General features: G+C 55.7%; 6 protein-coding genes across 6 annotated transcripts; 5 read left to right on the forward strand and 1 right to left on the reverse strand.

Moving 5' to 3' along the window:
* The first annotated feature begins 137 nt into the window (after positions 1 to 137).
* QBC33DRAFT_521767 (CENP-Q, a CENPA-CAD centromere complex subunit-domain-containing protein) lies at positions 138 to 2,286 on the forward strand. The gene is made up of 3 exons (XM_060426486.1): positions 138 to 243; positions 291 to 1,718; positions 1,785 to 2,286. The coding sequence occupies exons 1-3, from the start codon at positions 241 to 243 to the stop codon at positions 1,968 to 1,970; spliced, it is 1,617 nt and encodes a 538-aa protein (XP_060288792.1). The 5' UTR covers positions 138 to 240; the 3' UTR covers positions 1,971 to 2,286.
* Positions 2,287 to 3,794: 1,508 nt separating this feature from the next.
* Positions 3,795 to 5,916, forward strand: QBC33DRAFT_17536 (chitin synthase III catalytic subunit). Its single transcript, XM_060422385.1, has 6 exons — positions 3,795 to 4,284; positions 4,358 to 4,393; positions 4,459 to 4,552; positions 4,612 to 4,699; positions 4,759 to 4,852; positions 4,912 to 5,916. The coding sequence occupies exons 1-6, from the start codon at positions 4,255 to 4,257 to the stop codon at positions 5,455 to 5,457; spliced, it is 888 nt and encodes a 295-aa protein (XP_060288793.1). The 5' UTR covers positions 3,795 to 4,254; the 3' UTR covers positions 5,458 to 5,916.
* A 1-nt stretch (position 5,917) lies between these two features.
* On the forward strand, positions 5,918 to 8,144 carry QBC33DRAFT_17351 (TFIIH basal transcription factor complex p47 subunit). Its single transcript, XM_060422365.1, has 2 exons — positions 5,918 to 6,849; positions 6,925 to 8,144. Exons 1-2 carry the CDS (start codon positions 6,242 to 6,244, stop codon positions 7,874 to 7,876), a joined length of 1,560 nt encoding a protein of 519 aa, XP_060288794.1. The 5' UTR covers positions 5,918 to 6,241; the 3' UTR covers positions 7,877 to 8,144.
* A 51-nt stretch (positions 8,145 to 8,195) lies between these two features.
* QBC33DRAFT_17821 (4-hydroxyphenylpyruvate dioxygenase) lies at positions 8,196 to 10,097 on the reverse strand. The gene is made up of 2 exons (XM_060422414.1): positions 9,892 to 10,097; positions 8,196 to 9,699 (listed from the first exon to the last, which is right to left on the reverse strand). The coding sequence occupies exon 2, from the start codon at positions 9,664 to 9,666 to the stop codon at positions 8,413 to 8,415; it is 1,254 nt and encodes a 417-aa protein (XP_060288795.1). The 5' UTR covers positions 9,667 to 9,699; positions 9,892 to 10,097; the 3' UTR covers positions 8,196 to 8,412.
* A 207-nt stretch (positions 10,098 to 10,304) lies between these two features.
* QBC33DRAFT_521779 (uncharacterized protein) lies at positions 10,305 to 11,663 on the forward strand. Its single transcript, XM_060426487.1, has one exon. The coding sequence runs from the start codon at positions 10,608 to 10,610 to the stop codon at positions 11,397 to 11,399; it is 792 nt and encodes a 263-aa protein (XP_060288796.1). The 5' UTR covers positions 10,305 to 10,607; the 3' UTR covers positions 11,400 to 11,663.
* On the forward strand, positions 11,423 to 11,994 carry QBC33DRAFT_17949 (uncharacterized protein). The gene is made up of 2 exons (XM_060422424.1): positions 11,423 to 11,849; positions 11,905 to 11,994. The coding sequence occupies exon 1, from the start codon at positions 11,468 to 11,470 to the stop codon at positions 11,786 to 11,788; it is 321 nt and encodes a 106-aa protein (XP_060288797.1). The 5' UTR covers positions 11,423 to 11,467; the 3' UTR covers positions 11,789 to 11,849; positions 11,905 to 11,994.
* Positions 11,995 to 12,030: the final 36 nt, after the last annotated feature.

A 12,030-nucleotide genomic window follows, 5' to 3' on the forward strand; every position in this document is an offset into this window, starting at 1 on the left:
GTACACTAATGTTCGGTAGCAGTACCTAGGTACCTATTGTACACACCGGTGGAATATTCGGGCCGGCGGTCTAACCGCGTCGGGCTTGGCTGTTCTTGCTTTCACTACTAGCTACCCCGGTCTCCCCCACCAGCCATACGCGTTGTTCCCCTCTAAGTACGGGGTACGTACTGGTAATAATACTGCGGCAGTCAGACACCACAGACACTCCCCTAGTATTGAGATATCCTGATATCATTTATGGTACGTGAATCGCTCTTACCGCCAACAGCCTTGCTAACTATTCCCAGGCGCCAGAGTTTTCGAACTCGAAGAGGAAACGGGCTGGACCGATTGGCTCAGTTGCAGCGGCCGCCGACGCGTCGCGACGCGCCGCCCGGATGCCTAGAGTCGGCGAACGAGACCCATTGCAGGAAGCAACCTCGCATGCCGAAGGAGCCGATCAGGATGCGAACCCGAGACCCTCCAAACGAGGCCGGACAAGAAAGGATGGCGCCGATGCAGCCGAACCCGACCCCCGAACAGCGCCAAGATCTAAGAAGGGCGCCAATGTTCCTGAAAATCGCGACGAACATCACGAAGAAGAGGGACACCGTGGAGAATCGGGCTCTTTACGCCGGAGCAAGCGCGAGCGGCGTTCTGCAGATGCGCAGCCATGGTGGGTGTCGGGTCCGGGCGACTCTTCAGCTCCAGGAAATCAACCAGTGGTAGGGGAAGCGGCCGCGGTCGCCGTCCAACCGAATAAGGGCGCCCGGCGATTGTTCCAAGACCCCCCGCCTGAGGATCAAGAGACGGTGGCAAATGAGAGACATAAAAAGAAGCGAGGCAGGCCAGCTGAAGAGTCCCCAGCCGAATTGGAGGTTCAACCCAAGCGCAAAGGTCGGAGACGAACATCAAATGAAGGAAATACGTCCAAGTCGACGTCCCAAGCAAAGTCGCCGAAGCGACAGCGACCTTTACAGCCTACCGACGCGGCCGGAAACAAGAGAGGTTCCGGGCCAAAAGCTCGCCGGTCCACTAGAGCTGGTGATCGTCTTGACGTGGGGCCCGTTGATGAGGACGATATGGAGAATTCACAAGCCGTCCCGCCGGCGAAATATCGACATATCGAATCACGAACGCGTCAAATCCCTCGATCGACCATATCTGCCAAGTGGACGCCGCTAGACGAGGCTTCTGTGAGCGCTGTCGCTGCCCTGGTTTCGGACACCTATCGCCCTATTCTGCTGCGGTTGCAAGGCCGTGAGCAGCGTCACCAGCAAGCGCAGAATATTCTCCGAGCGTTCGCATCGCGGGTACATGCCAAGCTGCGCAAAGGGATTCCATTCCCGCCTCCCTCAACGAGAACAGCGCCTGCCAAGAACGCGAAGTCGGATGCCCCCGAGACCAGCACGAGTCACGTCGAGGAGTTTGACTTTGAACGAACCGTCAATTCCATCCAGTCACTCGAGACGACGCTGAACCCGCTTCTACACTCCGTGTCGCTGCTCAAGAGCGAGAAAGACAGGGAAGAGGAAGCTTTGGAAAACGACTATGAGACTCTGCGAACGCTCGAAGCAAATGCGAGAGCGGAGATCAGAGGCTGGAAGGAAAGGGCAAAAAGAGCTCACACCCTGGCTCCCGAGGCCAGCAGGGTGGACGAGGCACGGAATGAGACGGGTGAGGCGAGATTGGAGGTCCTGAAAAGCGGGCGCAGGCCATCGGCAGGCATTTTCAAGGTAGGCATTATTGTTAAATGCCTCCCCCCCTCTCCTGTCACGGAAACAGACGCTGATATTCCGCAGGGCATCGAAGACGAGGAAATAAGGTCCTTGTCCCGGCAACTAGGGAACCACGTGGAGAGTATGCGTGGAAATCTGCGTCTAGTTGGAAACTTGTTACCAGCGATCACCAAGAGCAGAGCCGCATTGCAAGGTGTTTTGCATAACCATCTCGGCCCGCACCAGTATGACAAGGTTATTTTTGACTGAGGACGGAATGGGCAAATGACGACACGAGATTCTTTGTGTGATGTGTGTTGACCTTGTCACCTCGTGGCTTGCGGGCGCCAAATTAGAGCCTGTCTATTTTTAAATAAACGGCATCAAATCAGTCTCCCAAGTTACAAGATGCTAGATCGGTTGGTAGATTCACACTTGGAAGCTATGCTGCTGTTAGCAACTGCCGTCTGCGCAGCCACCGCGCAGGAATTGTCAGCTACTGGGTGAAACAGGACCTGAACCTGACCCCCAAAATCCCGAGACCTCGGCCACAGCTTTGCCTTGTCTGAGTACGGCCATGACCTGGAAGGATCGCGCTTTAATAGCCGTAAAGGGCATATCCGTAAGAACGATATTCAAGACAAGCGTCATCAAAAGTTGAGGGCCTTCTATATTGCGCCACTTCGGGACCGTAATAAAATACGTAGGAGGCAATTTCCTCCCTTGTGCATGGGCCCTTGTCGAACATGCAGGTCTCCTTGCGCGACGTCAGGGATGCCGGTGGCTTTGAGGCGCCGAAAGCAGGGCCATTTGCCAGCAAATCATCGTACATGCGTAGGGATGAAGGGCTGGAAATCTGGGGATTTGGGGTTCGAGGCGTACCCCCTCCCCCAAAGCAACTTCACTGAGAAGTGCAGGTGCCAATCTTTTGGATCGGCTGGATGACGCAGGGCATAATTGAGACATGGCGCACCATGGGACCCCTTTAAAGGTAGGCGCGGTTTGGCATCGCACGTACCAGGACGACATCGCTGCTTGACGCGGGTATCCATGGTAAGTTACCCGTGTGTCCAGGATGTCGCATGAAATTCAAATGGTCTGCGGTCTTGCAAATGTTAAGCAGAGCCAATGGCTGAGGTCAACTGCCAGATGACGGGCATAGCCTCTGCACTGCACATCAAGCCTGCCTAGGTACTCCGGACTATTCGCATGTGCTCTCAGACCTGTTCTCGAGGGGGATGATGACCTGATGCGCCAACTTGTACGGGATATGACGCCGGGTACCTGGCAGGTCCTGATCGACCAAGAGAACCTATCTAGCCACATTCATTTTTGGTGGCTAGGTGGGCTGAGGAGGGGCGGGGGTCAGCTAGGTAGGTAGGTGGCAGGTGGTTACTGCGTAGAGTGGCAGGAGCAATACACTGTGCATTAAATCACCCAATTTGCCAACCAAAGGCGCGAGTCATGGCTATCTAAGTACCTCTTACCTGAGTACTACGCAGTTTCAGTATTAAACCTTGCTTAGTATTTACCTACGTAGGACCTAGAAAACAGGTATCTACCATGTAGGAGAGGTAGGTTCCATGCCACCTTGAGAAACCAGAGACCCCCAAGACTAACGATTGCTTCCTTTTGTTAGGTACCTAGGTTGGTCTTGCAATACCTACCTGTAGTCTGCCTCTGGTTTCTCGCACACCGCCAGGCTATCAAAAGTGCTATCCTCCCTGCCAGCTTCTCTCCGAGCCCTTTATTGTCCGTCCTACTGCGTTGTACGCGGCCTTCCACGGCCGTTATGGTCATTTCTGGCCAACCCCCGATCTAAAGCTGCGAATGGATGAATAGAACTGTGCTGAGCGGCCTAGTCATTTCGGGAAAGCGTTGGCTAGCTTCCAATACGGGCAACAGGACAGGCACCTGGCCAGGCACCTGGCCAATCGCGTTGCTGGCAGAGATGTGTGGGGCCCCCCAACCTGCCACTAAAACAAGTTGTCCCTCCAATGTTCTCCTGCCGTGACTGGTGTGCCAGCATTGACTTTTATATTGCGGAGACGAGCTGCCCTTTCTTCCCCATTCCTAGCCTTGGAAGTTTTGGAAGCTTCCCACTGCATCCATCTCCCTCATCACCATAACAACAGTCCTCACAAACCGCCATTCCGACACCATATCGCCCACCACACGCCCCCAATCGATTGTGTCTGTATTCCAAGGAGGAGAGGGATTAGCGAACTACACGACGCTGGACAAGAGGGGGCCAACCAATTGATCATTAAGCCAGCCAGAGTTAGATGGGAATGCTGGGACGGGTCGCATGAACCGACGCCCCTGATCCTGTCGCATCGCGAACAACACCGCATCCGTTGCCCAACAACCTTATTCCCGCACACGATCGGAGACTTCCTCAAGGCGATTGACATCTCGAAAGTACACTCTGGCCGTGGGCTTCCTTGGAATTGCCATCAAGTGGTCTCGAAGGCCCGCGGAAGGAAACGAGACCAAAGCCCGTCGATTCCGTGCCATAGGCCACCACTAGCACTCGGTGCTACCACAGTTTGCGATGGGGTCGACTCAATTCGGGAACTTCGAGGTACGACTCCACTCGCCAATGTTTGCGACGGTTCACTTTTGAACCGGGGCGAGGCTAACGGGATTCCACGCAGCATTTCTGTCGAGATTCCACGCTACCGGTCTGCAATGTAGGTTTTCCAAGGGCCTAATTCAGCAGGAGGCTTGTCTTTACTGACTGGACTTCGATTTGTAGGTGCTGTCGGATCAGCATGACCAGTCGGGACCATGGGGCGGCTGCGAATTGACCGGAATACCCTTGGGTAAAGGCAAAATCCTTGGAAACCTTGGTATGTCGCATTCGCATGTGGATCCAGCTTATCCTTTGCAGGATACTGACCGTCGCTAGGCTCGATATTGCTATGTGCTCTAGCTATCGTGACGTCTATATATCTCATCTTCCGGTCTGAGAGGAAGAAGGCTGCTGTTGGCCGCAGGTTTGTTTCTAGCCAACCCCCCCTGATCCCTGATCCTGACGGCTGCTAACCCCTCCCAGGGAAATGCAACTCTTTCTTGCGGGGTACATTGTTATCTCGATATGCGAGATCTTCACAGTAGGGGAGTTCCCGTTGAGTGATAGAGTTCGAATTGTGAGTTGCGATTCATATTAAGCTCCAAACGAGCATGCCGTTTACTGACGCTACGACAGGCTTTCACTGGCATTCATCTGGCATTTATCGTCGCCACGACGTGGATCCTGATGCTCAATGCAATCGTCGGCTACCAGATTATTGATGATGGGACGCCAGTATCCCTAGCATTGATCGCCGGCTCTGCATTCATGCTGCTGGTTGGGACCGGCTACATCACTCTCGATACGGGATTCCACTGGACTGGCTATTGGGATGACAGCTACCAGGCTCCGAACCGAAACATCGCACTCTATGTGCTGTATCAGCTCGCGCCGCTTGTCTTCCTGGTTGCTTTCTACATCCTAGAAGCCGCTCTTGTCCTCCGAGTGCTGGGGGAATCCCGGCCGATGATCTACCTCACGTCAGCTGCAGTCTCGTTCGCCCTTGGTCAGATCTTCAATTACGTTGTCAGTCGCTACATCTGCGATGGTACGTCTGGCAAGATCGACGGAGCTCTCTTCGAAACTCTCTTCACCCTCATCTCGGTCGTACTGGTATGGGTGTTCTGGTCCAGCATTACGGAAGACGACTGGCCCATGCCTTCTGGGACCGCATATCCTTGATCCTAATACCCGACCCATTCTATTTACATTGGAAAATTGGAGTTTTACGGTTTGAAAGTAACTTACATTCCATGAGTCGGCGGGGAAAATAGCGTTGGCCCGCCGCCCATCGGCCACAACGGCGTACCACGACCATCCTAATGGTACATGGCACCTGGTTCCTACCTAATTCATAGCTGCAAGGAGTAATGTTGGCTTCGTTGCAGAGCTTTTGGCATAGCGGCTAGGAGGAGGACTGATGAGGGAGGAGAGGAGGTGCGGGTAGAGGAGGTGCTGGGAGTTGCTTTGCATGCCGTAATGGTCATGACACCCTTTATCACGGTTTCGGAAGCATGCCTTCAGTAGTAGTTATACCCAGTCAAACGACTAATGCATATGAGTCGCTGTTTATGATAGAGAATCCAATTGCCCTTGGGCATTTACACTCGTTACATATAAAATTTGACAGATCACTCCTCTTTTGTGATCCATCCAAGTAATTACCTCTAGAGCTTTGTGCATCATAGCGATCGGCATTCGAAGCACTATGATTGGCTAAGGCTAGAGCTAAGTCGAGAGGTGCGCGAGGCTGACCTGAGCAAGCTTTGGTTGGTCTGGTCCATACAAACTGAGGCAGCCTTGTCAAGTTGTCATCTCGGCCTGTCTTTTTTGTCTTCTTCACCACTTCGCGCCTCTCCTTTTTTCCCGGAGCAACCTACGACCTGTGCTTCTTCCCCGCACCAGTTACCTCAATCGTCGTCGTTTAACCCGAAAACATAGCCAGCTTCCTAGCTCGATCGAGCCCATGGCAGATTCAGACGGCGAATACGTCGAGGACCTCTCCGAAGACGAGGATATCGGCGGCCAGCGAGTTTCCGCAGTCGAGTCTAGCTATGGGACGCGCTCCAAGGGGCCGCGGCCCGACGGGTCAAAGAGCAGAAACGGTGGCCGTAGGGTCGGTGGCCGTAGCAGGGCAGCCTGGGAAGACATCCAACGGTCGTGGGAGCACGTGGTCGAGACGGCGGACGGCAGCATCAGCGTAGGCAGGCTTCTGGAGGCCGAGAAGAGGCGGCGCCTGCTGCGCGATACGACGCCGCTGCAGCGAGGCATCATCAGGCACCTGATGCTCGTCATCGACATGAGCTTCGCCATGGCCGAGAAGGACCTCCTGCCGAGCCGATACATCCTGACGCTCAACTACGCTGTCGAGTTCGTCCGCGAATACTTTGAGCAGAACCCGATCAGCCAGATGGGCATCATCGGGCTGAGGGACGGCGTGGCCGTCAGGATTAGCGACATGGGCGGCAACCCCGCCGAGCACATCGAGCGGCTGCGGGAGTGGGTGGAGGAGCAGGAACCTCAGGGCAACCCCAGCTTGCAGAATGCGCTCGAGATGTGCCGCGGTGCTTTATTGTATGTGCCATTCTACCTCGGGGAACGATTGGAAAGAAAGCTATCTGGCTAACCGGTTCGCAACTTGCCACACAGCCACGCACCCTCGCACGGCACGCGCGAAGTGCTCATCATCTACGGCGCCCTCCTCTCCAGCGACCCGGGCGACATCCACGACACGATCGCCAACCTGATCACCGACCGCATCCGGGTCTCGGTCATCGGGCTCTCGGCGCAGGTGGCCATCTGCGAGGAGCTGTGCAGCAAGACCAACGGGGGCGACGACGGGTCGTACGCCGTGGCGCTGCACGAGCAGCACTTCCGCGACCTCCTCCTGGCGGCCACGACGCCGCCCGTCACGCAGTCGGCCGAGCAGCAGCACGCCAGCCTGCTCATGATGGGCTTCCCCAGCCGCGCGCTCGCGCCCGAGGACCACGTGACCGTCTGCGCCTGCCACAACCGGCCGGGCCGCGAGGGGTACGCCTGCACCCGCTGCCGCGCAAAGGTCTGCCGCCTCCCCGCCGAGTGCCCGTCCTGCGGCCTGACCCTGATCCTGAGCACCCACCTCGCCCGCTCGTACCACCACCTGTTCCCGCTGCGCAGCTGGGTCGAGGTGCCGTGGGTCGACGCCGAGCGGTCGGTGGCGTGCCACTCGTGCCTCGACCCCTTCCCGCCAGTCTCGAAAGCGAGGTTGAAAGGCAAGGGGAAGCAGCAGCAGCAGCAGGCCCAAGGGCATGGCGTCGCTGCGCCGGCGCCGGCCGCGCCGGAGGTCAGGGGCGTCAGCGAGAGTGGCCGGTACGCCTGCCAGGTTTGCGGGAACCACTTCTGCATCGACTGCGACGTGTTCGCCCACGAGGTCATCCACAACTGCCCCGGGTGCCAGAGCGACACGCGGGCCTGGCAGGCCGCCGAAGCTGAGGCCGAGGCCGCCGGCGCCAACGGCGACGCCGGCGCATCGGCGGAGGCGAATGGGGATGGCCGGGCGAACGGGGTGATGGCTGTGGATCCGCCGAACGCGGGTGCCTACATAGCCGCGCAAGTGGGTTGATGGATGGGTGTGCATATATACGTATATTGATAGGGCTTCGGGTTCCCATCCATCGATCACCTGAAAGGGGGGGCTTGTTCTGACTAAGGGGGGATGATTCATTGCTACGGCGTCGTGGGGTTGAGGGCGGGTTAGATGCCTTTTTGTTGTTAAGGGGGAAACATGGAAATTGGGTGCATCACACAAAAGTCATGGGACAGGAATGGCAAGCTACATTTGCATTTTGTTTTAGTATTCGCTGGCGGACTATATTGCCTCGCGAGCTTTTCTCGTCTGCTTCATCCATCCATCGCCATGTGCTGACGATATTTGTCTGGCACGCCTAATTTGACAACTCTTAAACCCATCCGCTGCTACTCCGTCCAAGCTGGCAATGTTCATGATGCCTTCGTCGCGTTGCATAAGCTATCTGACAAGAAACGAGTGCCGAGTCACGAGAGAGACGCGCGACGCACTTGCAACTGGATGTATCTGCACTGGAGAACACGATGCTAACCCCTATGATGCAAAACGCGAACAAAATAAGATTCACCATCTCACAGGTTCCCCCGCTCCTCCTGCTCGCGCTCGATGGCCTCGAAGAGGCTCTTGAAATTGCCCACGCCGAAGCCGTCAAAGTTGTTCCGCTGGATGATCTCGATGAAGACGGTGGGGCGGTCGATGAGCGGCTTGGTGAAGAGCTGGAGCAGGTACCCCTGCTCGTCGTAGTCGATGAGGATATTGAGCGACTCGAGCACGGCGAACTCCTCGGCGAGCTGCCAGTTGCGCTTCTCCGTCTTGAGCCGCTGCCTCATGGTGTCGTAGTAGGTGGCCGGCACGGTGATGAACTCGACGCCGCGGGCACGCAGCGCCGACACCGTCGAGATGATGTCGGGCGTCAGCAGCGCAATGTGCTGCACGCCGGCGCCGCTGTTGAAGATGACAAACTCCTCGATCTGCGAGCGCTTCTTGCCGTGCGCCGGCTCGTTGATGGGCATCTTGACCACGTTGTTGGCGCTCGCCATGACGATGCTGTTGAGCGCGCTGAAGTCGGTGCAGATCTGCGAGTCGTCGACCGACCAGAAGCGGTGGAACGACAGGCATTGCTCGTAGAAGGCGCACGCCGAGACCATCTCGTCCCAGTCCTGGTTGCCGACGCAGTGGTCGATCCGTGCCAGCTGGACCTCGGGCAGCGAGACGGTGGCCGATTGCTTCTTGACGGCTCGGAATCCGGGCAAGAAAGGCCCGGAGTAATTCAGTCGTGAGATCAGAGTGTGGGTTGTGTCGCCGTAGGTGCGGATGACGGCTGTCGTCACATGACCGTGCTGTTTGTCGTGGACGGTCCTGGGAGGTTGGACCGCCACAGCACCTCCAGCGACGGCCTTGAAGTACACACCCTCGACGTTGTCGACCTCGAAAGCCACATCCTTGACTGCGTCGCCGTGCTTCTCCAGATGCTCGTGGATCTCACGAAGCATCTCTCGGTCTTCTGGAGATATTGGCTCTTCCTCGGGAAGGCATCTGGCAGATCGGACCGGAGATGTGAAGACGAAGCGGACATCGGCATTGCCGACAACATACGAGGCAAAGTAACGGCACCCCGTCTCCAGGCCACGATATGCGAGCGTCTTAAAGCCGAAGACCGTGTTGTAGTATGAGGCCGCTTGCTTGGCATTGCCAACCCACCAGGTTAGGTGGTCATAGCCGTTGAAGTTTGAGGGAGGAGCCTGAACGGCATACTCATCCGCCTCGGAGGTGCTGGTATAAGTGGTTGAATTTCTTGGAGAGTCCGCGAGAGCTGACGGTGGCATGCTCACTCAGAAGATGGGATGGGTGTTCTTGAACTAGAGTAGGTGACTCAGTTGGTGTATAAAATGATATCAGAACCTGAAAAGAGGATGCTGATAGTACAGAAGTGTAACCACAGTGTGGAAGGGGAAGCCGCTCTGAAAAGGGGGAGAGGCGGTATTTAATCAGATGCTCGCTCGGGAGGCCGGAAGTTTAGCGTAGGAGACGAATACGTAGGTGGTATTCACCTTCCTTTCCTGTTGGTGGTATCGTTTATAGTAGACAATGCGGTCACCCATTCATGTTTCCATGGCAGGAGGATGGCAGGCACGCAGGCAGGTATGAGGCAAGGGGGGGTGGGGCCTAGCTTGCCATGGGCATCTCCCACTGGCTGGCATTGGCAAAGGTATGAGTCCGCAAGCTCTAATTGGCATCTATTTACCATTTGAACATGTCTAGCTCATGCTTTCATGGTATCGATCGAGCTAGATTGGGGGTGAGACGAACGCATGTTTGCGTATGCTTAAGCCGCAGGCTTGAGGCGGAACTCAGCCGTGGGGCTAATCCCTCCGCAAACCGAGGTAAGCCGACGCTGACCGGCAGCCGCATCCTTGCAAGCGTTTTATCAACCGCAACCTTGAGCGGCTTTGCAAGGAACTCGGTTCAACCTTGATGTGATAGCCATTGGAATGGATGATCACAAGATTCATTCGTAAGTACCTATCTCCGGTCTTGTTGTTTCTGTGGAGATTTCGTAAGCAGAGCAATTCATATTATGGAGGCCACCACTCTTTGCCACATCATCAACTGCATCAACAACCAACAATCACAACTCACGGGAAAGCATTGAACTCGTCCATTAGTTGCTGAGAACCAGGGTACCAACAATTATTCTCTTTCTCAACCATCAACAAGCCGGACTCAAGGGCTAGGTGAAGACAGATTCTGTCCCAGACTCCCCGCCATGGCCGATCTGTCATTGAGCGAACGCGACACCAACGTCCTCGAGAAGATCAGGGACCCAGAATCCAACCCGTCTGCTGGCATTTCGATTGATCCCTCTCTGCCAAGCGATCCTCATATTCTGGACCAGTCCACATATCTGCAAGTCTCGCAACGAGAGAAGGAGATTGTCTTTTCGGTGCAACAGGTGGAGCTCCAACTTGCTGGTCTCCGACCGAAGTCAGACCAGGGTCCAGTCGATGTGTATCGTCAAGCTCTATCAAGTCTAGATGACCTGATCAACGACCGCCCTGACTATGCGAGTGCGCGAAACAACAGGGCGCAGGTCTTGAGACGCCTGTATGGAGACTCGATTCTGGTTTCGGAGGCACAATCCCTTCCTCAGGCGTTGCTTCAGAGTGTTGGTGATGCCGAAAGGCAGCAAGCAGCAGCAACACTCCTCGGGGATCTCGATCAGTCGATCGCGTTGCTTTCGCCCAGACCACACGGCTCCCTTTCCCAACAGGCCGCGAGGACCCTGTCAATGGCTTATACCCAACGAGCTGCCATATATCACACAACGGCGAAACTTCTGGCTTCGGCATCGCCGTCGGTGGACTCGCGTCGACGGGAGCGGGAGTGGAAGAAACTCGAGTTCGAGGAGGCAGCGTCAAGGGACTTCGCAATGGGCGGAAGATACGGGAACGACGTCGCCAAAGGGCTTGCCGTTAGCACAAACCCGACAGCCAAACTTTGCGGTCAGATCGTGAGAGAGGCGATGAAGAAAGAATACGGCCCTGCCTTCGCAGCGTGAGTCAGGCTGGTCGTTGAATATATATATTTGAAGCTGAAGATGGCAATCACGCCTGTGCGTATGATAGCATGGAAATGCCGGAAATATGCGCGTATTGTCGGGAGATGGCAGGGAGCATCATGGGCCAGAGCGCGAGGCAACGGGCAAACACGTCATTGACCGGCCTTTGGGAGCCCAACGCGCCTTGGAATAAATATGTTAGCAGAGGATCATCATTCGAAGGTTCCATATCAATGAAAAGTCCCAAGGAATCATACCGGCGAGCAGCTTCAATTGTCTCATTTGTAGTCCTTCCCTTTCCTTTCTCTTCTCTGTTTATCCTCGTGGCAGCGGCGGAGAGGCCGATGAAAACGGCGAAAATGGGGTCTGCGACCCGCGATATTATGTAGGCTGGAGGCGACATTATAAGCTGCCTGATTATACGTCGGGAATTGCGTAAATGCAAAATGAGTGAGTTCGTTCCGATCTGGGGATTGGGATTGAGTGACCTTACAGAGGGTTGCAGGGGAGCTCAAGGGGCCGAGAAATACCTATCACGTGACACGCTTAGTCACACAGGGCCCCACGTCGCTTGGCTGGAAATTTCGGATCGCACACTTTAATTTTGGTTACGACTGACAAAAAGTGACCT

The sequence above is a fragment of the Phialemonium atrogriseum genome (assembly GCF_030411735.1).
Source record: "Phialemonium atrogriseum strain 8032-3 unplaced genomic scaffold QBC33scaffold_1, whole genome shotgun sequence".
NCBI lineage: Eukaryota > Fungi > Ascomycota > Sordariomycetes > Cephalothecales > Cephalothecaceae > Phialemonium > Phialemonium atrogriseum.